We start from the raw sequence: 26,712 nt of genomic DNA, 5'->3' as shown, positions 1-26,712 counted from the left end.
GCCTTGCCCCGTCCACCTCCTGAAAATGCTGAAACGTGCGTTCAAGTGTGGGGCTCTGGCATATATGCGAGGGGTCTTTTTTTTTGGGGGGGGGGGGGGCGGGAGACTTAAAGTGGCCCTGGAAAAAAAAACTAAAAGTGACCCTCATGTTGTAGGCAGGTCCAAATTGATAGAAGGTGGGGCAACACAAGTAAGCAGTGTCAATAAAAGTAGATGGGGCTGACACAAGTAGGCGGGGTGAACAATACCAAAGTGCAGCACATAATACCGTCCCAGCAGAACTAAATACCACAGTGCAGCACTAGATACTGCCCCAAAAGCTGTCCCTCTGTGGTGGCCATTAATAGCTGAATGTTCTGTCCTCCAGTTTTCTCTAAGTAGTAGAGCCATGGGCGCCATGCTCTGCTGCTGTATTCAACTCTATCACTATCCTAAGGACAGCCATACAATTGAATTCAGAAGGGCAGCTGCCGGGCAGGTACATGAATACCTGATGCTCTTAGAGTCAATTACCGCCGAGAGCATCAGATGATGATGTACTTGGCCAGAGGCAGTAAGAAGGGACTTGGACGGCCCTCTTGGCATTGGCCCAACGGGAAATTTCCATGTGGGATCTATAGACAGTTTGCCCCTGGCAGTTTTACATTTTCCTTCCTCCTTTTTTAATTGACATGTTCCTTCTCTCCTTGTCCATACTATGGGACCTCACTATGAGTGTATTCTGGATGTAAGGACCTTAGTTTAGTTTATGATATATTGATTGACATGTCAGTCCCCTTTGAAGTGCTGCTCTGCTATTGCTATTTTAAAGGGAACCTGTCACTTTCAAAAACCATCCCAAACCGCCAGCAGTGTGTTTCTGACGATGATTTTCTTCCTGAAGGCAGATGCAGCAAAAGCTCTGAAAACGTTCTTTTTTTTTTTTTTTCCTGCCCTCGCAATTTTCTAGTCATGCTTGAAGAGAAGGGCGCAGCGGCCTGCTTGCTTCAAGTCAAGGTAACTGCGCCCCCTTCCCTGCCCCTTCGCCTGTGACTGACACATGGCAGTTCAGCAAAGCCAGCCGAACTCTCATGCATAAGCGCTGTCAGTCACAGCGAAGGGGCAGGTAAGGTGGCGCGGTTACCTTGACTTGAAGCAAGCAGGCCACTGTTTACGTCTGGAGGAAACCAGCCACTGCTCATCACCTGCTCTATACCATCCCTACAGTGAAGTATGGTGGTAGCATCATGCTGTGGGGTTGTTTTTCAGCGGGTAGGACAGGGAGAATAGCCAGAGATATTCTTAATGAAAACCTTATCCAGAGTGCTCTGCTCTGGACCTCACACTGGGCTGAAGGTTTCATCGTCCAACAACATAATGACCCTAAGCACACAGCCAAGACAACGCAGGAGCACCTTATGGACAACTCTGTAAATGTCGTTGAGTGGCCCAGCCAGAGCCCTAACTTGAACCCAATCGAACATCTCTGGAGAGACCTGAAAATGACTGTCCACTGACAGTCCCCATCCAAACTGACAGAGCATGAGAGGATATTCAGAGAAGAAAGTCAGAACATCCTCAAATCCAGGTGTATAAAACCTGTGGCCTCATACCCAAGTGACTGGAGGCTGTAATCACTGCCAAAGGTGCTTCTAATAAGTCCTGGGTAAAGGATGTGAATTCTTATGTCAATGTAAGATTTCAGTTTTTCCTTTTCAGATTATCAGATTTTGAACATTCTGTTTTTACTTTCTCATTATGGGCTACTGAGTGCAGAATGATGTGGAAAACCTTGAATTTGTCTTACTCTTAGCACAAGACCGCAACATAAAATGTGAAAAAAGTGAAAGGGTCTAAAGAATTTCAGAATGCAAATGTAAAATTAGACATAAATTAGTGGATCAGAAGGTAGAGTAATGGACAAAGTTTTTGTACTGCTTAAAAATATGGCACTTTTTGTTGGTAGTCTTGTAGTTCAGCCATTTTAGTACAAGTGACAACAGGAAGTGCAATCATTGGTCATCCCCTTACATTAGTTTCCGAAAAGCTAAATCAAATAAGACAACCGATATGGCTGCACTTCCTGATTAAAAAAAAAAAATGGGTACCACAACAAAATGGAGAAAATGCCAGTTACTGAAAAACAATTCCCATTAGCTGCTGCTTTTTCTTCTGATTAGTGATTTACGCTGCATCGTAGACGGAAGCGGGTTTGGGGTTCAGGATATTGATTGTCTATTCTCAGGATAGGCCATCAACATCAGATCAATGTGGGTTAAAGTTTTGGTGCCCCCCCTCCCCTGCTTCCCCGATTAGGTGTTTGAAGGGACCACAACTCTTCTGCCAGTGCTCCCTAGCTGGTGTCGATTTCCATTTTGATGAATGGACCTGCACAGATAAACCACACAATTATTAATAGGTGTGTGCCTCTTAAAGGGAACCTGTCAGCGAAAAAAAACATCCCAAACCGCCAGCAGTACCTTGAAGTAGCCGGCAGTGAGTTTCGAATTACTGCATTCTGATGAGGCAGAAGTATGAAAAACGTTCTTTTATCCTCTGTCCACGCTATTTTCCAGTCAGGCTTGAAGTCAAGGAGGCAGCGGCCTCCTTGCTTCAAGTCACGGTAACTGCGCCCCCTTCGCTGTGAATGACAGCCGGCTGTCAGTCACAGGAGATGCATATGACACCAGCATGTAATACGCTGGACTTAATAAATGTCCCCTTAAAGGGGTTGTATGGCAAAACATTTTTCTACATTTTTCAAACCAGCACCTGGGCCTGAATACTTTTGTAATTGCATGTAATAAAAATTTAGTATAGCCTGTGAGCTATTCAATAAAATGCATCTATATAGCGCCACCTGCTGTTTGTTCTTTTACTTATTTCTTGTCCACCTCACTATGCTGGTCGGGCGTGCTCAGTTTATATGTTCTGTTAGAAGCTGTGGCGGTTACAGGAAGAGAGGTAAAACAGAAAGGACACACCCCATGAGCTGCCAGGCTGAAGATAATTTAGCAGAGCAAATGGAGCAATGAATGGGAAGATCTCTGGACCCATGTGGGGTACAGGGCTGGTTCTAGCTTAGAAAGGTATTGTCATGTACTATATGATGTCTGATTTTCATTTGTTTTTCATCAATCATGGCAGAACCCCTTTAAGTGTCTGTCTAGTAGTAAAAAAAAGGATGATTAGACATTTCTCTAGTGTCACAAGGTCATATTCTCTTCCCAAGGTATTTTAAGCTGAAAATCCATCCAGGCGGTGTTGTAGTGGAGGAGGGGTGTACATTATTATACTAGACTGTCTTATATAGAGGAAGCTGGCACTTACAAATCCTGTCCCGTCTGTGTTTTGTCAACCAGACATTGACCCATTTTCTCCAAAGCATGAGAAAATCCCCCTCTGACGTTCCCTGTATGAAGGGCACTAGAAGAACTGTGACTGTTTTTTTTTACCGTTCATTTATCCATGAGACGTAAAAAATAATTTTTCTGCAATTTTCCCTCTGACATTGAGATGAAAATAAATACATTTTTTGACTTTTCTCTATTCCAGTGGATGGAGCTGAGGTTCAATACCCTGGCAAAGTGCCCACATTGCAAGAAAATGTAAGTATATTAAGGAGCTGTTCTGTCTACTGTGAAGAATTCAAGACACATGAGTCTTCTGTGGTCCTAGCAAACGTCGGTAGTAACGTGGTCACGGCGCAGCCATGTGAGCAGTTTCAGCAATAGATTTAGCAAGTAGTCACATGTCTTTTTTTTTTTTTTCTTCTGTTTAATCTTCTTATAAATGTGGGTCAAAATTCCAGAAATTCTTGTAATCTACACTGATGAATAAAATACTAGAATTAATGAATGAAGCTAGACTGCTAGGCTTGTGTGTGATCAGCCTGGCAGCGTCAGAACTTCCATGGGTTTATACTTTCAGGTGCTCTGGCTAACCTCTTGTATAACTGAGCTAAGACTAAAGGAACAGTTGCATCAGATTTTATTTTTTTATTTTATTTATTAAAGGGGTTTTCCGTGATTTTGATACTAATGACCTGTCCTCAGTATATAATCATTCGGGGTTAGACACCCGGGACCCCTGCTGATCAGCTGTTTGAGAAGGCACCGGCGCAGTGCTCCCAAATGAAGTGAATGGGGCAGAGCGCTGTACATTGCCTTCTCAAACAGTTGGGGTCCCAGGTTTCGGACGCCCACCGATCAGATACTGATGACCTATCCTATTTCGCAAATCCTTTTGACATGATCTATGCGAATATTCCATCGAACTTTTTTATTTAAAAAAAAAATAGGTAGATGGTTTTCTGGATATCATTTTTTTCAAGTCACTCCATGTAAAACTATCCAGTTTCATCTTTTTCAGGAGTTTTATCACAGCAGAGAGTCTCACTTAACACTCTCTGTCAGACCATCAGTCAGACCAGGGAGGAGAGCGAGAGCGAACTTCTGTTTTCAAGTTTGGCGTACAAGGTTCGGGTGATCTAAGAATTCCGTTATGGATTCCGCTACCACGGACAATAACGTAATTCTTAGATAACCCAAACCTTGTACGCCGAACTTGAAAACAGAAGTTCGCTCAACACTAGTGGTGACTGAATTAGAGCAGCACAACCCCTCTGTGCTATCCCAATAGTGTTGCTGGTCAGGGCTACTCACATCATCAATGCACTGCTCCTCTGCCTACTGAATGTTTGTTTTTATCTAGGCTTATCAGTCATTCCAGTTCTCCACCTACTATTCTTTCAAAATTCTTTTTATTATCATTTTGAATGTATAGCAACAATCTAGGCGATACATGTTACAAATATAGAGGTACGGATGTAGCAGGATTAACACACATGCTATCTAAACTAACATGAACATCCCTTTGTAGCCGCTCTCTTGCATTCTCGCACACTTGGAGGCCCGCTTCGGAGCGAGGAAGATGGTTAATAGTTCTTCTTTTGAAAGCTTTGTCTTAAGATCCGCTTCCCAAGCTTTAATGAAAGAGTGTTCTGTGTCTGTGGGAGGAGACCGGAGTAGCTTGCGTAGGGTCGAGACTGCTTTCTTAGGAGTTTTGAGCTAGATGAGAATGGATTCAAAAGGTGTGGCTGGCCTGCTTAAATCTTTTGATGAAAGTAGTCGTTTGAAGGAGAGGGTAAACTTGTTGTATAGTAGTTGGGATAGGGAAGGACAGTTTAGTAGATCGGAAAGCGTTCTGAGGGGAGGAATTGTCGGCTGAGATTAAGTAGTCAATAGTGGTCTTATTGTTTTTAATCTCAGTCGTATGGTGCCGTTGTGGGCACGATCGGGGCTATATAATATGTCTCTGATTTGTAATAGTGGGGAAGGGAAAGGAGAGCAAATTGAGTGGATTTCGCCTGTGTTCCAGGCTTCGTTTATAAGAGGATTATGTGTTTTGGTGGATAGAAGGCTATTTTAATCAGAAAGTACTAAGTCTCTAAGCGGGTAACCTGCTATTTCTTCTTCAATGCCAATCTAAAGCTTATGAGGTGGACTTCTGATCCAGTCGACAATTCTGTTCAGGTGGACTGCTCTGACAAATGCATGTGGAGCGGGTAGGTCTATACCGCCAAATCTCTGTGGGAGTTGAAGCGTAGAATATTTAATTCTCGGTTTCTTATAGTGCAGTGAGTCAGGGCGTGGTACCGTGGCCAATGATGCAGTGGGTCAGGATATGTATATATATTTTTGAGTAGTTTGTGACGCCAATTGCAGCTTGCGCAGGTACTGTAGCAGGGCCCTTTAAGATGTTATAGCTCATGTACCAGGTGAGGAATGCCAGAGGGGGATAATGTCTCTGTGTAATGTCAACGGTGTCTCCTACCTGGGCATGGCTGGACGCCTGGATCCTGGCTCACTTGCAATAAAATGAGTGTTGTTAATAGGAGTAATTGAGGAACTTTGGTAGCAGTAAATGAGATCCAGACTTGAAATATAATCCAACTTGTCTTTACTGAATGGCAGCTTTAAATCTATACAAGTTACAGCAATAGTCTTAGGTCCCAGCAGTATATATCAATGTATGGCAGGGATCAATACCTCTTCTGCTTCTATACTATGTGCCTGGAAAATCTAGCAGGTATTTATCTTCTGCTCTGTCTGTCTTCTGCTTGTAATGGGCCTGACTAACTGAGGAGGAATTTGGCTTCTCCTGGACTCTGGATATGTACTCACAGCTTGGCTCACAGGGGATGCTTCTTCCTGGAGGCTGGAGGTGGCTGCTTCTCTTGTCAACCAGCTGAGGCTGGTGGCTCAGGCTGGGAAGAGTGATCTTTGGCATCAGCCGAGGCAAGACCCTGTCTGGGGATCCCTGTTTCTAGGAGCTCCTACTAACACAGCCTACCCCAAGCAGGCGTAGCTGGTACACTAACTAAACTTCCTTCTTCTCCCCATGAGACAGGACATGGGACCAGCCCACTTCTGCTCACAGAGGAGGGGGAGCTAAAACTGGAATGAACTATTCCAGTCTAGCAATACTAAACTGGCTATGATCTGCTGAACACATTGCTGCCACCTGCTGGTGTACAGGGAAATTACAGCATAATATAAAACAGGCCTAGAATATACATTAAATGACATTAATGACAATATACTTATATAGACGGACAATAAAATTACACTTAACATGTTGTAGCAGGGAAAGAGAGTTTAGTAACATACTTCGGGATGTTACATTAGTTCCATATGTATCTTGAAAATATCCTACTCACCATAGTGTAGAAAGTGTTGGGGATATGGATAGGGAGTGCTTGTAATAGGTACGTCATTTTTGGCTAAATGAGCCACTTAGCAATATTTTTACGCCCGGACCAGGAGATATATGGGAGGATAGGATTTTAGATATCTCATGCAGTAAGGGTGGGAAATTATTTTTATATAGCTGGTTGGGCTCTGAGGAGATTTTAACTCCTAAGAATGTAATTGTAGGTTGTGACCAGTCGAAAGGAGAAGTAGTTGATGCAGTGACTGTACGTTTGGGGAGTGATATGTTGAGGGCCTGCGACTTGTTCATATTCACTTTGGTTGGATATCTGTCTTAATTCTTTAAAAAGGTGTTCTATTATGGGGAGCGATTCAGAAGGATTGGCTAGCATTAATAATAGGTCGTCCGCATATGCTGCGCTGCGGCCTTGTGTTCCCTTCCACCGCAATTAATTCCCTGTAGCCGGTCATCTAACCTTTATTTTCTTTAGTATTGTTTCCATTGTTAATACAAAAAGAAGAGGAGATAAAGGGCATCCCTGTCGGGTACCGTTGGAGATGGGGAATACAGGCGACAGAGCGTCATTGATCCATACTCTGGCGGTGGGGCCCGTGTATATAGTGAAAATAGCTTCAATGAACGTGGATGGGACACCGAAAGCCGCTAGTGAGGCCCTGAGGAAGGACCAGTCTACTCTGTCGAATGCCTTTTCAGCATCTGTGCTTAGGTTTAGTCGAGGATTTTGCATAGGCAATGAGTTGTATAACTCTGTATATATTATCCTTCCCCTCTCTACTCTTTACAAATCCCACCTGATCAGGAGAGATCAAAGAGGGACGGCTGTTTTGTATTCTTTGGGCCAGGATCTTTGCAAAAAGCTTTAGATCTATGTTAAGTGGAGAAATGGGTTGATAGTTGCTACAGTACATTGGGTCCTTCCCTTCTTTATGAATGACTGAGATTTGCGCCAGAAGTGTCTGCTTGTAAAAGGGAACACCGGATAGTGCTGAGTTGTATAGTTTGCCGATGTATGGGAGCAGAATTTCCAGACGGGTAGAATAGTAAAAAAGAGGTCAGGCCATCTGGACCGGGGCATTTGTTTTTTGGCAAAGTGGATACTGCAGCTTTTATTTCTTGATCAGTGATGGGAGAGCAGAGTTTTTGGGATTGAGCAGTAGTAATTTGGGGAAGAGAGCGAGATGAAAGGAAGTCAGTTATTAGGTTAGCCTTAATCTGAGGTTCAGCATCTATCTGTGCTGCAAGTATCAACACCAAAAAAGGAGAAAAAGGCAAAGCACGACTAACAATATATAAAAACTTTATTATGGTTCCCAATAAGGGAAAATCCGATCAAATACAATGATGGACAATACAGTGGTGGGTAAGAGACACACAGGGTGGAAGAGGATCACAATATGGACAACATGTAAAAACAGTTAATGAAAAGGTCAAAGAGATACTAAATAATTAATAAATACACGAATGAAGAGTGTACTACAATGACCTAACCAAAGCCATGAACAAGATATTGGAGCCAAATACAGTACATAGATATTAAAGTGCAAAGTGCAAAAGATGCAATGTACATGGACAATAAAATGAACAGTATGAAAAACAAAGAATTGCATTAATACCAAAATAGTGATCCAAAAGTCCCAACGCGCGTTTCGCGTAAGCTTACTTTCTAAGTACTTTCTAAGATTATTTTCTATCCGCCGCCACAAAACAATGGTGCTTATAGAACAGACTACACAGTGTAGAGGTATACTGTATATTGTGGGGCACAGTGTATGCTATATGTGTATAACATAAATATATTTTACATAAAAACTTACAATTACTTGGCCCTTGGGGATCTAAGACACCACTTCCACACTTTGGCTGGGGGCTCGGTGGAGCTGATGTTGTGTTTTATCCTAATGAGAAAGATTTTATATTAAGGATTTGGAGAAGGGTGCAGTGGGATAGCAGAGCAGGGAAAGGCTGGTGCTGCTACTAGGGGGCTCATACCATGGGGGAGTAATAAAGCCCCCCATAATGCGTCCCCCAGTAGAAATAATTCTCCTTTTATAATGTGACAGTGCACAAAATACCCCCTTGTAATGCCCCCAGTTGAGCTAATGTCCCCATAGTGCCCCCATAATGTGCCAGTAAAAAATACCCCTATATATATAGTGCCCCCAGTAAATGCCCCTATAGTGCTCCTCTCCCCCCTTCCTCTTAGTGCCCCCCATAATGTACCAGTATAAAATGCCCCATATATAGTGCCCCAGTAGAGGCCCTCAGTGTCCCCCGTAATTTGCAAGTATAAAATACCCCTTCTTAGTGACCCCCGTAGATGACCCCATAGTACTCCTCTCCCTCCTTCCCCATAGTACCCACCATAATGTGTCCCAGTATAAAATGCTACTGTACAGAGCCCCCCATATAAAACACCTCTTCTTTGTGGCCGCAGTAGATGCCCCTATAGTGCCCACCAATAATGTGCCAGTAATAAGTGCCCCCAATAATATGCCAGTAACAAGAGCCCCCCCCATCATGTGCCAGTAACAGGGGCCCCCCATCATGTGCCAGTAACAGGGGCCCCCATCATGTGCCAGTAACAGGGGCCCCCCATCATGTGCCAGTAACAGGGGCCCCCCATCATGTGCCAGTAACAGGGGCCCCCCATCATGTGCCAGTAACAGGGGCCCCCATCATGTGCCAGTAACAGGAGCCCCCCCATCATGTGCCAGTAACAAGAGCCCCCCCATCATGTGCCAGTAACACGAGCCCCCCCCATGTGCCAGTAACACGAGCCCCCCCCATGTGCCAGTAACAAGAGCCCCCCCATCATGTGCCAGTAACAAGAGCCCCCCCATCATGTGCCAGTAACAAGAGCCCCCCCATCATGTGCCAGTAACAAGAGCCCCCCCATCATGTGCCAGTAACAAGAGCCCCCCCATCATGTGCCAGTAACAAGAGCCCCCCCATCATGTGCCAGTAACAAGAGCCCCCCCATCATGTGCCAGTAACAAGAGCCCCCCCATCATGTGCCAGTAACAAGAGCCCCCCCATCATGTGCCAGTAACAAGAGCCCCCCATCATGTGCCAGTAACAAGAGCCCCCCCCCCCATCATGTGCCTGTAAAACTATTGTACATATCAAAAAAAATAAACACTTATACTTACCTCCATGTCAGCAATGTGATGCAGGCGTCTTCCGGCCTGTGTTCCGCGCTGTACGGCTCAAGTGGCACTATGACGTCATCGCACCGCCTGCGCCGGCCTCTGATAGGCTGCATACGATATAGCAGGCTAGGTAAAACTGTAAAAAAACAGATGTGCGCACCATAGGGTAATTCTGTGAGTACAAATGTAGGTAGAGAATAACTTGCAAGGCTCACCTTACGTGGTTGTGCAAAGTAGGCACAACACTAATAGAAGTTTGTATAATATGTCTGGACACTTGGGTAAGATGGTCTGCAGCCACGGGATCCAAAAGAATCTTCTAAGTGGAGACGCCTGGAGCCTCCATGAAGATGATGAATACAGGAAATATCAAATACGTCCCACAGCGCAAATTACCATCGACCAGTCGCCAGAGTCAGGATAAGAATCTTTTATTGCAGCGATACAACGCGTTTCGGGGAATCACTCCCCTTCATCAGGTACAAAAAGCTGCACAACTTAAACAGCACAAAAGTGCACACATTTATACACACAAAGTACCGCCCATAGGCTGGTCACAGGGTCAAAGGGGGTGTTGCCTGATTGATTATACAACAGATATAATGTGTAAAACAGCAAGTCCTCATAAGGGACTGCTGGTGTACACATAACAACTATATTCATGCATTGTTAAACGAAAAATCACAAAATTACATACTTCCATAGTCACGTGACTTGACGATGTCCACTAAAAAAGGAAGAGGAAAGGGGGGGGGGGGGCGGGGAGCCGGCCCTGTGATAAGAAATAATTTGAAACACATGCGCTTACTGATGACATAGTATTAGGTGTTCCATAAGCAGGTGCGGGTCACGTGATCGGGATTACAAAGGAAACACTCCGATGGAAGGGGAGGCAAGGCCGAACACGTGAGAGCCGTTGTTCAGGTTACAGGGACGCTTAGATGGTAAGAGGAGACAAGGTCAGGTCACGTGAGGACCGTTGTCTAGGTTACAGAGACGCTCCGATGGCAGGGGAGTAGTCTGTTCTATGGAGGGCGTGTTTTGTATTCCGGCTTCATCAGGTGATGTCAGGCTAGATCACGTGGAAGCCGTTACTTAGTAACAGAGACGCTCCAACTATATAGAGCGATCCGCTGTTTATAGAGATCAATCTGGCTTAGAATAAAGAGGCAAAATCGTTAGTGTATATTAGTGCACTAAAGACAGGGGGAGGTGGGGAAGTGACTCCCGAAAAAAGGGGGGGAGAGGGACTGTATATATGTGTGCATGTATATGTACACATATATACAGACCTGCATGTATGCAAATACACAATAGTATTAAATGCACATGAAGTGGCATAATGATTGACTAAAATGTATAAATATAAATATAAAAAAGAAGAAATAAAATGGAAACATATGCATAATCACACACACATATATGTATGCCGTGTTATATACACACGTTTCCACTACTAGATCACAAATTACATAAGAATGAATTAAATACAAATTCCACATAAATGCCACATAAAATGAATAATAATTTTGATGATAATAAGAATAATAATATTATTTCCTGGGAAATATATATGTTAATATATCAGACAATCCAAGTATATAATTCACACTGAACCTTATCACCATGGCAACTGTTGCAATGGGGGTGAGTCTATAGGCACATGCCTAGAAGGTGCACATGTCCATCTACACATCCCACCAATTGTCTATCGATGTAGTTAATATCTAAAACCGTTATAATAATGTTAATATTAATAATATAACCTATTAATGGCCCAACAGTTCATAGGAGAGAACATTGGTGGATCCAATGAATGATGTATATCTAAACATAGTGTAATCAAGATGATTCCCATTCCTCTGGCTCTTGCATTTGTTGTTATTATTATAATGATGAATTGCAATGGATCTACAAATTAATTTCGAATGCCTCATTTAAACCCTGAGGATTCAAACTGTTCAATTTATAGATCCAGAACATTTCACGTCTCTTGATAGTTTTCATGATGTTCCGACTATCAGCATAAATCTGTTCTATGGGTAGAACAGAAATACTCGAGAAAAGGCCCTGATGTTTATCTGTAATATGTCTTGATACACTATGCTGCCTAAATTGTTTCTTGGTGTTTGAACGATGTTTGTTTAACCTATTACGCAATGTTTGTGTAGTGCGTCCCACATACTGTAGTCCACACTGGCATTCGAGTATATAGATCACATTGTTTGATCCACAATTCATTGATTGTTTGATGTTGAAAGACTCGCCAGTAGAGTTATTACAAAAGGAAGTGGAACTACGTATGGATAAGCAACACAAACATTTGGGTTGTCTACATTTCGAACTACCCAATGAAACTACAGTTGGCACTGTTGTTCTATTATAATCGGGTTCACGTAGTTTGCTGGGCGCCAACAAATTTTTTAAGGTTTTTGCTCTCCTAAAAATCAAGGGCGGGCAAGTTGGTAAGGATTTACCTATAAATGGATCTTTTTTGATAATGTGCCAATGTTTAGAAAGGATGTTTCTCACCTCTTTATGATTGCTACTGTAAGTGGTAATGAAATTGGTACTCCATTTAGTGTTTAGTTGTAGTTCATCATCTATCAGATCTTTCTGGCTAACTAGCAGACAGTCCTCTTGTGTGAGGGCCCTAGCTCTATTATAGGCCGCCTCGATGACTCCATGGGGATAGCCTTTTTTCTGGAATCTCTTACGGATTATATCACTTTGTAGGATAAAGTCCCTAGTCAAAGAACAATTCCTTCTTAGTCTTTTAAATTGACCAAAAGGGATATTTGTCTTCCACTTTTTGAAATGAAGACTAGAGTACTCAAGATAACTATTACAGTCAACTTGTTTAAAAAACGTACGGGTTTCAATTTCATCACCATTGGCATTCATTTCCAGATCCAAAAATTCAATTTTAAAACGATCATATGTCCCAGACACAGTAATACCCCAATTCGAAAAATTTAAAAATTGAATAAAATTCTCAATAGAATCGGAATCCCCATCCCATATAAAAAGCAGATCATCTATATACCGGCGATATAAAACAATGTTATCTGACCACTGGGTGGGTTTATAAATATGTTCATCTTCAAATACCCCCATGAAAAGGTTCGCAAAACTGGGTGCAAACCGTGTACCCATTGCGGTACCTTTACATTGGAGGTATAGTTGTTCACCAAAAGAGAACGTATTGTGTGTCAGAATAAATTTAATGGATTCTAATATAAAAGACTTCTGATCACCTGGTACTAAAGGATCTTTGTCCAAAAAATAATCAACACATTTGATGCCCAATTCATGATTAATGTTAGAGTATAGAGCCGTAACATCAAGGGCTATCCAAGAGTATGTATCCTTCCATACAATTCCTTTTAGTAGTTTTATCAGAGAAGTGGAATCTTTTAAATATGAAGGTAACTGAGTGACATATTTTTGTAGCAAAATGTCCACATAGTGAGACAAGTTGCAAGTCAACGAGGATATCCCAGGGAATTGTATGGAAGGATACATACTCTTGGATAGCCCTTGATGTTACGGCTCTATACTCTAACATTAATCATGAATTGGGCATCAAATGTGTTGATTATTTTTTGGACAAAGATCCTTTAGTACCAGGTGATCAGAAGTCTTTTATATTAGAATCCATTAAATTTATTCTGACACACAATACGTTCTCTTTTGGTGAACAACTATACCTCCAATGTAAAGGTACCGCAATGGGTACACGGTTTGCACCCAGTTTTGCGAACCTTTTCATGGGGGTATTTGAAGATGAACATATTTATAAACCCACCCAGTGGTCAGATAACATTGTTTTATATCGCCGGTATATAGATGATCTGCTTTTTATATGGGATGGGGATTCCGATTCTATTGAGAATTTTATTCAATTTTTAAATTTTTCGAATTGGGGTATTACTGTGTCTGGGACATATGATCGTTTTAAAATTGAATTTTTGGATCTGGAAATGAATGCCAATGGTGATGAAATTGAAACCCGTACGTTTTTTAAACAAGTTGACTGTAATAGTTATCTTGAGTACTCTAGTCTTCATTTCAAAAAGTGGAAGACAAATATCCCTTTTGGTCAATTTAAAAGACTAAGAAGGAATTGTTCTTTGACTAGGGACTTTATCCTACAAAGTGATATAATCCGTAAGAGATTCCAGAAAAAAGGCTATCCCCATGGAGTCATCGAGGCGGCCTATAATAGAGCTAGGGCCCTCACACAAGAGGACTGTCTGCTAGTTAGCCAGAAAGATCTGATAGATGATGAACTACAACTAAACACTAAATGGAGTACCAATTTCATTACCACTTACAGTAGCAATCATAAAGAGGTGAGAAACATCCTTTCTAAACATTGGCACATTATCAAAAAAGATCCATTTATAGGTAAATCCTTACCAACTTGCCCGCCCTTGATTTTTAGGAGAGCAAAAACCTTAAAAAATTTGTTGGCGCCCAGCAAACTACGTGAACCCGATTATAATAGAACAACAGTGCCAACTGTAGTTTCATTGGGTAGTTCGAAATGTAGACAACCCAAATGTTTGTGTTGCTTATCCATACGTAGTTCCACTTCCTTTTGTAATAACTCTACTGGCGAGTCTTTCAACATCAAACAATCAATGAATTGTGGATCAAACAATGTGATCTATATACTCGAATGCCAGTGTGGACTACAGTATGTGGGACGCACTACACAAACATTGCGTAATAGGTTAAACAAACATCGTTCAAACACCAAGAAACAATTTAGGCAGCATAGTGTATCAAGACATATTACAGATAAACATCAGGGCCTTTTCTCGAGTATTTCTGTTCTACCCATAGAACAGATTTATGCTGATAGTCGGAACATCATGAAAACTATCAAGAGACGTGAAATGTTCTGGATCTATAAATTGAACAGTTTGAATCCTCAGGGTTTAAATGAGGCATTCGAAATTAATTTGTAGATCCATTGCAATTCATCATTATAATAATAACAACAAATGCAAGAGCCAGAGGAATGGGAATCATCTTGATTACACTATGTTTAGATATACATCATTCATTGGATCCACCAATGTTCTCTCCTATGAACTGTTGGGCCATTAATAGGTTATATTATTAATATTAACATTATTATAACGGTTTTAGATATTAACTACATCGATAGACAATTGGTGGGATGTGTAGATGGACATGTGCACCTTCTAGGCATGTGCCTATAGACTCACCCCCATTGCAACAGTTGCCATGGTGATAAGGTTCAGTGTGAATTATATACTTGGATTGTCTGATATATTAACATATATATTTCCCAGGAAATAATATTATTATTCTTATTATCATCAAAATTATTATTCATTTTATGTGGCATTTATGTGGAATTTGTATTTAATTCATTCTTATGTAATTTGTGATCTAGTAGTGGAAACGTGTGTATATAACACGGCATACATATATGTGTGTGTGATTATGCATATGTTTCCATTTTATTTCTTTTTTATATTTATATTTATACATTTTAGTCAATCATTATGCCACTTCATGTGCATTTAATACTATTGTGTATTTGCATACATGCAGGTCTGTATATATGTGTACATATACATGCACACATATATACAGTCCCTCTCCCCCCCTTTTTTCGGGAGTCACTTCCCCACCTCCCCCTGTCTTTAGTGCACTAATATACACTAACGATTTTGCCTCTTTATTCTAAGCCAGATTGATCTCTATAAACAGCGGATCGCTCTATATAGTTGGAGCGTCTCTGTTACTAAGTAACGGCTTCCACGTGATCTAGCCTGACATCACCTGATGAAGCCGGAATACAAAACACGCCCTCCATAGAACAGACTACTCCCCTGCCATCGGAGCGTCTCTGTAACCTAGACAACGGTCCTCACGTGACCTGACCTTGTCTCCTCTTACCATCTAAGCGTCCCTGTAACCTGAACAACGGCTCTCACGTGTTCGGCCTTGCCTCCCCTTCCATCGGAGTGTTTCCTTTGTAATCCCGATCACGTGACCCGCACCTGCTTATGGAACACCTAATACTATGTCATCAGTAAGCGCATGTGTTTCAAATTATTTCTTATCACAGGGCCGGCTCCCCGCCCCCCCCCCCCCCTTTCCTCTTCCTTTTTTAGTGGACATCGTCAAGTCACGTGACTATGGAAGTATGTAATTTTGTGATTTTTCGTTTAACAATGCATGAATATAGTTGTTATGTGTACACCAGCAGTCCCTTATGAGGACTTGCTGTTTTACACATTATATCTGTTGTATAATCAATCAGGCAACACCCCCTTTGACCCTGTGACCAGCCTATGGGCGGTACTTTGTGTGTATAAATGTGTGCACTTTTGTGCTGTTTAAGTTGTGCAGCTTTTTGTACCTGATGAAGGGGAGTGATTCCCCGAAACGCGTTGTATCGCTGCAATAAAAGATTCTTATCCTGACTCTGGCGACTGGTCGATGGTAATTTGCGCTGTGGGACGTATTTGATATTTCCTCTGATAGGCTGCAGGCCTAGTGCCTGCAGCCTAATCAGAGGAAGGGGAAGGGACACACCTCTCCCTCCCCTGCCCCGCCGCACTAGCACAGGCATCTGTATCGGCGATACAGATGACTATGGAGATGAGCGCAATGGAAGTGCCCTGCGGCAGCCGCATCCCCCCCCCCACCCCCCGAGCTGCTCAGTTGGGGGAACATTTCAGTTGGGGGGGCATAGCGTGATGTAGGTAGGGCTGTGGTCCTCTCTGCCCCCCCCCCCCCCTTGGCGACACCACTGCTCCCCATTATCATTGACCTCAAAGAACTCTTCTAGAAGTTTCTTCATTTTCTCTGTATTATATGAAGATTTAAGCAGGGGGTCGTTTAATCTCCAGCATCTGGTGGGAGTGGGTGAGGAAGGAATTGTGTATTTAAGCTCTACTAAAGAGTGGTCAGAAAAGACTTGGGGTTTTATGGAAGATGAGCAGCAATATTGTATGTGAGTAACGGGTAAGAATATAAAGTCAATCCTTTGAGAGGAGTTATGGGGCGCAGAGTAATGTGTGTAATCCTTTACCAATGGATGTAAAGCGCGCCACACATCAGTTAATTGTAAAGAGCGTAGAAGGTGTTTTAATTTTGCCAGGGCTTGACAGCTTAGAGATGATCTGCCGCTGGATGTGTCAATTATTGGGTTTAGGGCCACGTTAAATTCTCCATTTTTTTTTATGATGGAAAGAGCTCATCGGGTCCCAGGGGGTAAACCAATCCCAGGGAGACAACCTCTGACATTTCTCGTTAAGTTATTGGCCACAGGGGATAAAGATATTCTTTTGAGAAGGGCGAGGGAATGTTCACCGGTTGTATATAATGGTAACAGATTGGCCTTTTTTCCAGATTTCTCAAAAGATATACAAGAAAAGAGACGCACATTTATGACTGTCAAAAAGAGGCTAAGAGAAAGGGATATTAAATATTCTCTTATGTTCCCAGCAAAATTACGGATTATTTTCAATGACAAAATTCAATTTTTTGATACCTCGGAAGAAGCCGTGGACTGGCTTGAACGAAATAATCTATGATTTAATTTCTTTAGGACGTGGTGGGAACATTAATTTTCTGAATCAATGGAGGATGGGAAGTTGCCAGATTCAATGATGGAAGCCGTAATAACACGAATTCCAAAAAAAGGCAAGGACCCTCTAGATCTAGAATCTTATAGACCAATCTCACTGCTTAATGCAGATGTAAAGCTTCTTGCGAGGGTTCTGGCTACAAGACTTTCTAGGGTCATTTCCTCTATTGTCCATCCGGATCAGAGTGGCTTTATTCAAAACAAGGGTACACATCATAATTTGCATCGGCTCTTTTCTAATATTCAGGCCCCTGGGGGGACCGCTCGCTCCATCCTGTCATTGGATGCCTCTAAGGCCTTTGACAGGGTGGAGTGGCGCTTCCTCTGGAAGGTTCTGGCAAGGATGGGCTTTGGGGAAAAGTTTATAGGTACTCTCAAGTTATTGTATAGATCTCCAAGGGCAAAATTGAGTCTTAATGGAATCCTGAGTAGGAGTATTGATTTAAATAGAGGCACGCGGCAGGGCTGTCCACTATCCCCCTTGTTATTCGATATTTATATCGAACCCCTTGCGATGGCCATCAGGCAGGACGATCAGGTTAAAAGATTTGGTACGCTAGGATCACAAGACCGTATCTCCTTATATGCGGACGATGTTCTTTTTTTTATAGATCATACGGAAATTACTCTTCCTAGGATTATTCAAACGGTTAAAACATTTGGTGAGGTGTCCGGTCTTCTTATAAACTGGGCCAAGACCAGCTTGATGCCAATAGACCCCCTGCCACAGAAAGAGGTTCTTGTGACACAGTTGGACATTGTTGACACTTTTCAATACTTGGGTTTGACTATATCACCCCGGGTTGAAAATTTTGTACAAATTAATCTGATCCCCATAATTGTAAGGATTAGAGCTAAAATAGGGATCTGGCTGAGACTTCCCCTATCCAGAGCTGACCGAGTTTCACTGGTTAAAATGGTGATACTACCACAATTTCTTTATGTACTTAGGAATACACCTATTTGGATACAAGATAAGTACTTCAAACTCATGGAAAGAATAATTAATGATTTAATATGGGGAAGAAAGCGAGTTCGAATAAAGTTGGAATATTTGTATAAATCAGTGGAGTGCGGGGGTTTAAACCTCCCCTACTTTAAAGGGTATTTTACTGCAGCCCAGTTATTGATGTGCTATGAATCGGAGAACAGCGCACTGCTGGGGAAGTTGGTAAATAGTCACGCTCACAATAATATATTTACCCTGTTGGAATCCGGGCTATTGAAGAGCTATGAGCGAGGCTACAGAGAGACTATAAAATTACTCCTGAAAGTGTGGGCTACAACTAGGACATGGTTGAAGGTTAAGGGTTCACTTACATTTACGCCTCTATGGCATAATGTGTATTTACAAAGGCTGGATGATATTGCAGCCGACACATTTTGGCAGAAGAATAAAATTTTGTATATTTCACAGGTAGTTAAAGATAGAGATATTAAACCATTTATAGAGATGACACATCATATAGAAAACCTTTCATGGTTTAGGTATCTTCAATTGCGCTCAGTACTATCCAGTCTGGACGATAAACTGGTGTTGGATATAGATAATTCATCTTTTTTGAATGATTGGGTAGGGGGTACACTGTCTAGAATAAAGATTTCAAATATATATAAGTTACTACTTAAGGCACGGTTTAGTGATACACAGTCACCAGGACAAAGAGCGTGGGAGGTGGATTGTCCGAATCTACAATTAGAAGGGTGGGAGAATATTTTTGGGAACTTAGGCTCACTATCCCAGAACCATATTTTAGTACAATTTTATATTTGCCACAGATTATATATTACTCCTTTATGGATGAATAAATGTGGATTAAGAGACACGTCTAACTGCCCTAAATGCGACACTGCAGGAGCGGATTATCTTCATATGATATGGACTTGTCCAGAACTCATAAACTATTGGAACACTATAAATAATTGTATTATGTATAAACTAAAAATACGAATCCCTTTTGAACTACAAGTATTCGTCCTTAATGATCTTTCCAAAATAAATAATCATAAGTATCAAAAACTCCCCCTGAGCAGGATACTGATGCTGGCCAGAGTGCTGGTCAGTCGGACCTGGTTCGCTCGATATACTCCAGATATAAATACATGGATAAATCTAATTGATAAGGTAAAAAATTATGAGAAAATCATGTATAAACAGAGGGAAGCTGAGGAGAAGTGGATTAAGATATGGGGCGGTTGGAGGACTTGATTAGCTGTGATAATTTTTATTTTTATTTTTTTTTGACGCACCACAGGTAGGGGGAGAGGGGAGGGGTTAGGGAAGTGGGGTTGGGGGGGAATTGCATCCTTTCTTATATTTGTAATGTTTTGATATATTAATTAATAAAGATAATCAAATAAAAAAAAATAAAAAAAATTCTCCACCTAGGATTAGTGTACCTTCTGCAAACTGAGAGAGTCTTTTAAGGACCCTAATGAGCCATGGGATCTGATCTTTATTAGGAGCATAAATATTCCCGAACGTAAGCATAAAATTACCTATTTTCCCCTTTATGAAGAGGTAGCGACCCTCTGAGTCCATACACTTCTCAGAAACTGAGAAGGAGACGTATTTGCTAATTCCAATGCTAACTTCCTTTGATGCTCTGCTGTCCGAGCCGGAGTGGAACAAATCAGAAAAATATTGCTTGTTCATGGTAGGGATGTTTGTTTTCTTAAAATGTGTTTCCTGCAGGAAACGCATGTCCTTTTTTTTTTTTTTTTTTTTTTTTTTTTAAGAGAGTAAATCGCCTGTCCTCTCTTGCCGGGGGAGTGGGTACCTCTCACATTATAAGAGACAATGTTAAGTCGGGTCATTCTTGAATCTATATTGCCATGAGAGTGAGCTTGTTATATCATGATGGTCAATAGGGTGGAGGAGAGGAAGACAGGATCAACAGTGTGAGGCATGATGGTCAAGGCTAGATGATTGCCTCACAGATGAGATGATGCCAACTACAGTTTGTGGCATAATTAAAATAAAATACATATTGGGTATCGCTGTGTCCATATTGACCGTCTCTATAAACATATCATATGAACTAACCCCTCAGATGAACACCGTAAAAAAAAAAAACTGTGCTAAATAAACAATTTTTTTCTCACCTTGCATCACAAAAAGTACAACAGCAAGCAATCAAAATAGTATGCCCACCAAAATAGTACCAATCTAATCGTCACCTCATCCCTCAAAAAATGTGCCCATACCTGAGACAATCGCCCCAAAAAAAAAAATATATGGCTCAGAATATGGAGACACTAAAACATATTTTTTTGGGTTTTAAAAAAGCTTTTATTGTGTAAGACTTAAATAAATTAAAGTATACATATTAGGTATCGCCGCGTCCATAATAACCTGCTCTATAAAAATATCACATGACCTAACCCCTCAGGTGAATACCGTAAAAAAAACTAAAAAAACGGTGGCACCTTACATCACAAAAAGTGTAATGGCAAGCAATCAAAAAGTCATACGCACCCCAAAATAGTGCCAATCAAACCGTCATCTCATCCTGCAAAAATCATACCCTACCCAAGATAATCGCCCAAAAACTGAAAAAACTATGGCTCTCAGACTATGGAGACACCAGAACATGATTTTTTTTGTTTCAAAAATAAAATCATTGTGTAAAACTTACATAAATAAAAAAAATAGTATATATATTAGGTATCGCCGCATCCGTGACAACCTGGTCTATAAAAATTCCACATGATCTAACCTGTCAGATGAATGTTGTAAATAACAAAAAATAAAAACTGTGCCAAAACAGCTATTTCATGTTACCTTGCCTCACAAAAAGTGTAATATAGAGCCACCAAAAGCATATGTACCCTAAACTAGTACCAACAAAACTGCCACCCTATCCCGTAGTTTCTAAAATGGGGTCACGTTTTTGGAGTTTCTACTCTAGGGGTGCATCAAGGATGGGACATGGGACATGGTGTCAAAAAACCAGTCCAGCAAAATCTGCCTTCCAAAAACCGTATGGCATTCCTTTTCTTCTGCGCCCGTACGTGTGCCCGTACAGCAGTTTACGACCACATATGGGGTGTTTCTGTAAACTACAGAATCGGAGCCATAAATATAGAGTTTTGTTTGACTGTTAACCCTTGCTTTGTAACTGAAAAAAAATTATTAAAATGGAAAATCTGCCAAAAAAGTGAAATTTTGAAATTGTCTCTCTATTTTCCATTAATTCTTGTGGAACAATTTTTGGTACTTTTTTTTTTTTTTATAAATAAAAATGATTTTTTTTTTACTCCATTTTACCAGTGTCATGAAGTGTGACCAAAAAACAATCTCAGAATGGCCTGGATAAGTCAAAGCGTTTTAAAGTTATCACCACATAGTGACACTGGTCAGATTTGCAAAAATTGGCCTGGTCCTTAAGGTGAAAATGAGCCCGGTCCCTAAGGGGGTTAAAAGGCATTCTGTTTGCTCTCTGTCCTAATAGAAGTCTATGGGAAAGCATAATGGATCCGTCTGGGTCCCGTTATGCAAGACGGAAAAGACAGGACTTTGTTTTCCGTCTTTCATAACAGGACCCAGACGGATCCGTTATGCTTTCCCATAGACTTCTATTAGGACAGAAAGCAAACAGAATGCCTTTTAAAGGCTTCCGTTTTGCATTCTGTCTGGGCATTCCGTTATTTTCCGTTATAACGGAAAGCCATAACGGAATCCTTAATGGTAGTGTAAACCCACCCTAAGATAGCTTTTCTTTGCACAAGTTTTGATTAATCTCCCCCACTTTTTACGGAAGCGTCCCTGAAATAATAAAACAGTTTTCCCTTTTATTTTCAAGTTGTGACTGGAAGATGTTGGCCAGTTTCTAAAGTATAGCTTTCATATGACTTAAAATGGAAAGTTCTGAGGGTTTTTACATGTTTTCTTAGGTTCTGCTTCCCTAGCCCAATCTAAAACCTGTGCTATGGGCCAGGGTGACAATGATTGAGGTGGTGGCATACTTGTACAAGATTTCACTTAACTGGACACAGCGATCATGTGACACGTTGTGTAAAAACCACCTCCATTACCCCCACCACAGTTGTGTAGAAGCCTCCCAGTGTCCCCATTATAGGTTCAAACCAGGAGTGACATTTGGATGATGCTTGTATGGGTTCCTCTAAGTGCTCCCTTTTCCTTCCACACTTCAAAAACATAGTGATAGGTTAATAGACCCCTCACCATTATGTTTTCAGAGTGTGGCAGGAAACTGGGGTACCTTGATGAAACCATTGGTTCGGACCTGGAACAGATCTTTAGAAGGTCAGCGACTGATATGCATGGCGTCCATCTCTGTGCAGAGCTACATAATATGTTGGTGCTATAAAAACATTAAAAAATTATATTTTAAAGGCATTTTTGGAAATATATGCACGGCAAATGCCTTCATAGATTATGGCTAATCCCATGAGAAGGGCCAGTTTTCTAGGATGGATGAGCCGAATGTATCTTACAGGATAACTTAATACATTATTCTAACTGGTGTATTTTTTCTTGTAGATCCTCTGTAGGAAGTGCACTACCACGCAGGCGCTGCTGTGCTTACATTACTATGGGAATGATATGCATTTTTATAGGAGTTGGCTTAACTGTAAGTGATGTACATGTGAAGTCACCTGACGATTATTACAGGGCTGTTCCCATTGCTAAATACTGAGTATCATGCAGGTACACATTATTTTTGAGGATTCATTTTATTATTGAACAACTACAGTGCCGCAGTCAATCCAACCTCAAACCTCAATATTTGAGAATTAGGACTCGTGCACATGACCGGACATACGGAAACTAAATGCACACTCATTTCAGTTTTTTTACGGCCCCATTGAAGCAAATGGTTCCGCATACAGACGACAAATGAAAATGAGCGGACGCGGAAACAAAATATGTTTGTGTTTTGTGCATGAGCCCTTAAAGTTAGATTTTGGCTTTCTTAGGCCTCATGCACACGGCCAGTGCCCGTTTTGGGTTCGCAATGTGCGGGCTCCAGCCATTTGTGTGCCGCATCACTTTGGGTTCACTCGAATGGGTCCGTAATCCGAAAAGTGCTGTGCAGAACGGAAGCACTACAGAGCACTTCGTGGGTTTTCTATCTATGCCTCTGCACCGCAAAAAAGTAGTGCATGCACTACTTTTTTGACCGTGCGGATCACGGACCTCATTCAAGTGAATGGGTCAGCATACAGCGGCCCTACGGTCGGTGCCTGTGCATTGCGGACTTCAATTTGCAATAACGGCCGCGTGCATGAGGCCTTAGGAGAATATCTTATGTACATAATTATTGGGGGCAACTATTAGTGTGCAGAATTATGTAACTAAAAGAAAAAGGGCCATTTTCCCGTCTCACTTGTTCATTTTCAATTCAAAATTTACAAATAAATGTTTCTGACATAAAAAAAAAAAAAAATCAGTGACCAATACAGCCCCCCTTCTTTTCAATAACAGTCATAAGCCTTCTATCCATGGAGTCTGTCAGCTTCTTCGGCTACTTTCACACTTGCGGCAGGACGGATCCGGCAGGCTGGTCTCCCTGTCGGATCCGTCCTTCCGCTGTTTCGCCGTATCGCCGGACCGCCACTCCGTCCCCATTGACTATAATGGGGACGGGGGCGGCGCTCCGGCACAGTACGGCAGTTCGCGGTCAGAGACCACCGGACTAAAAAGTCGGACATGCAGGACTTTTAGTCCAGCGGCCATTCGCTGTGCACTGCCGTACTGCGCCGGAGCGCCGCCCCTGTCCCTATTATAGTCAATGGGGATGGAGCGGTGGTCCGGTGATACGGCGAAACAGCGGAAGGACGGATCCGACAGGGAGACCAGCCTGCCGCAAGTGTGAAAGTAGCCTTAATCTGTTGATGATCAACTTTTTGTGCAGCAGCCACCACGGCCTCCCAGGCACTGGTCAGCGAGGTGGACTGTTTTCCTTCACAGTAAATCTTCTGTTTTAAGAAGGGCCCACAAATTCTCCCTGGGGTTTAGGTCGTTATTCTTTCATCTTTAATGACTTTACTGGCTAGCCATTGAAGCATGCGATGGAGCGTTGTCCTACATAATAATCATCATTTTTTTATTGAAAGTTGCAGAGTTTTTTCTGTTCCACTAATTGCAGAAAGTTTCTTCTAAAAATTGGCAGTAGGTTTTGAAGGCGATTTTAAGTCCATCATCAACACGAAAAGGTCCAACCAGCTCATCTTTAATAATACCAGGCCGTAGCTGTGCCCCACCTCCACCTTGCTGGCGTCTGACTCGAGCTATGTCATGGAAATATCCATGTTGTATAGACAATGGGGAGAATTTCCTATTGAAAACAATGGCAGGTGGACTGTGAACGGCATGGGAAAAACATTGTGTGAACATGTCCTAATAGCTAATACCCTAGTACTACTCAAATTTTTATTTATCTGTATAAAGTTTAAAGGGGTTTTCTATTAGTAGAATATTGAAAGCCTATCCTCGGGCTAGGTCATCAATATCTGATCGGTGGGGGTCCAACTCTTAGCACCCCTGCCAATCAGCTGTTTGAAGAGACTGCTCCAGTGATGTCACATGGTCTAGGTTCAGCTCAGTCTCATTCAAGGAAATGGGCCTGAGCTGAAATATCAAGCACAGCCACTATACAGTTTACAGCGCTGTGCTTGATGTGCTGTGAGGAGGCAGCAGTGCTCGCGGCCTCTTGGGGGGGGGGGGGGGCGGGGGGGGGGGCAGGAGTTGGACACAACTGATAAGATATTGATGATCTATCTTCTGGAAAACCATTTTCAGTACAGATAAGGCACAAACCAATCATAGTAATTCAATTCTTTGTTTCTTCTCAGGTTGGCACACAAGATTTCGCCAGACGCTTCCACGCAACATACGTCTCCTGGGCAGTTGCTTACCTCTTAGGCTTAGTTTGTCTTGTTCGGGCCTGCTACTGGGGAGCCATAAAAGTCAGCTATCCGGAACACACCTTTGCATAGAGTTGACATCAGTCCATCGTATTGTGTGATTTTCAGCTAAAGATTCTGGATATTATCTTGTTTTTAACCTCTAAACGGCTGGATTTACCTCAGATCTGTACACTGAAGGACTCCTTAGCCTTGAACACGTGAAAGGGAATGTCCACCCTAGTGTGCGGGGTACTTTCCACCAAGTACCCAGCTTGCACTCATGCCAATACTGAGCTGCAGTCCACCACAGTTTAGAGTTTCCAGGTGTGGGTGCCTGGAAAATTTGACAAAGGTGTGAAATGTGAGATGGTGGCATCAGTGCATGGTTTCACAGTCAAGCTTAGGGTGGACATTCCATTAAGACCTCAATGTTGAAAACCCTTTTGCTGTTGAATTACAGTATCTCGTCTATTGAAGGCTAGCGCGTACCTGGACCTGTATTTCAATGAGCGTCTGGGAAGCCTAGGTCAATGTGAAGGTCTACCGTCCATATTCATTGTGGGGAGGGATGCTTTTTGATAGGAGGCAGTTGTACATGAGCTGAATACCATTGCACTACATAATATGCAACTTAGTTTTCTTCGCGCTGCTAGATTTTGAAGCTGTGGACATCTCCGCTGTTTACATGTTCCAGCATCTATCCATTGTACCGCTACAAGCTTCCAGCGGGCCATACTTTATTGTCCATTTGTGCCATGGGTATTGTGCAGCTATAGAATAATACTCCCATATCTCTTATTGTTTGCACTGTGGCTTCAGATCTCTAGTTCCGGCTCCGTCCATGTGACAGATTGGTTATATTGCAGCAGTGATTGGGTAGGGAAGATCCATGCACCACATGCCCCTACTTCTATAGACCTTTGGAGGCATGGCTTCCAGATAGATCAATGATTCCTGTCACTATTTGCAGTGAACATACTGTAGATTTCCTGTGTAAAGTATATGTGTTGGAATGAGGCCTTACTGTATACGAAATCCAAAAATACTAGTATTGTTTTTTGTTTTTTTTCCCCTGAAAGGTGCATAGTTTTACTGGTTCCAGGACATGGCTGCTGTAACGGAGGATGCCAAATGATATGAATGTTGCTCGGAAGTTCACCACTAGGCCCTGGATGCTAAAGACCCCCTTACATATTAGCGTGTTGTCAGCCAAACCAGTCTAATGTGTGTGGGGAGCTCCTGACTCTCCCCCGAAAGATGATGAAGGTAGCGAGAAGGATTGGGCAAAGTGAACTTTTCAACTGATCCTTTTGTCCTCCCAGAAGATAAGTCACT

The 26,712-nt window shown here is 42.0% G+C and overlaps 1 protein-coding gene across 1 annotated transcript in view; it reads left to right on the top strand.

Annotated features, from left to right (window-relative positions):
• PIP4P2 (phosphatidylinositol-4,5-bisphosphate 4-phosphatase 2) overlaps nt 1-26,405 on the top strand; it is a 71,744-nt gene extending 45,339 nt beyond the window's left edge. The window contains exons 5-7 of the mRNA XM_044294911.1: nt 3,535-3,587; nt 23,009-23,099; nt 25,324-26,405. Coding sequence (XP_044150846.1) covers nt 3,535-3,587; nt 23,009-23,099; nt 25,324-25,467 — 288 coding nt within the window. The 3' untranslated portion in view covers nt 25,468-26,405. The remainder of the gene's footprint in view (nt 1-3,534; nt 3,588-23,008; nt 23,100-25,323) is intronic.
• The last annotated feature ends 307 nt before the right edge of the window (nt 26,406-26,712 follow it).

This window comes from Bufo gargarizans, chromosome 5 (assembly GCF_014858855.1).
Source record: "Bufo gargarizans isolate SCDJY-AF-19 chromosome 5, ASM1485885v1, whole genome shotgun sequence".
In the NCBI taxonomy this organism is placed as follows: Eukaryota; Metazoa; Chordata; class Amphibia; order Anura; family Bufonidae; genus Bufo; species Bufo gargarizans.
Note: the sequence above shows the minus strand (reverse complement) of the source record. Positions and strands in the feature narration are given on the sequence as shown.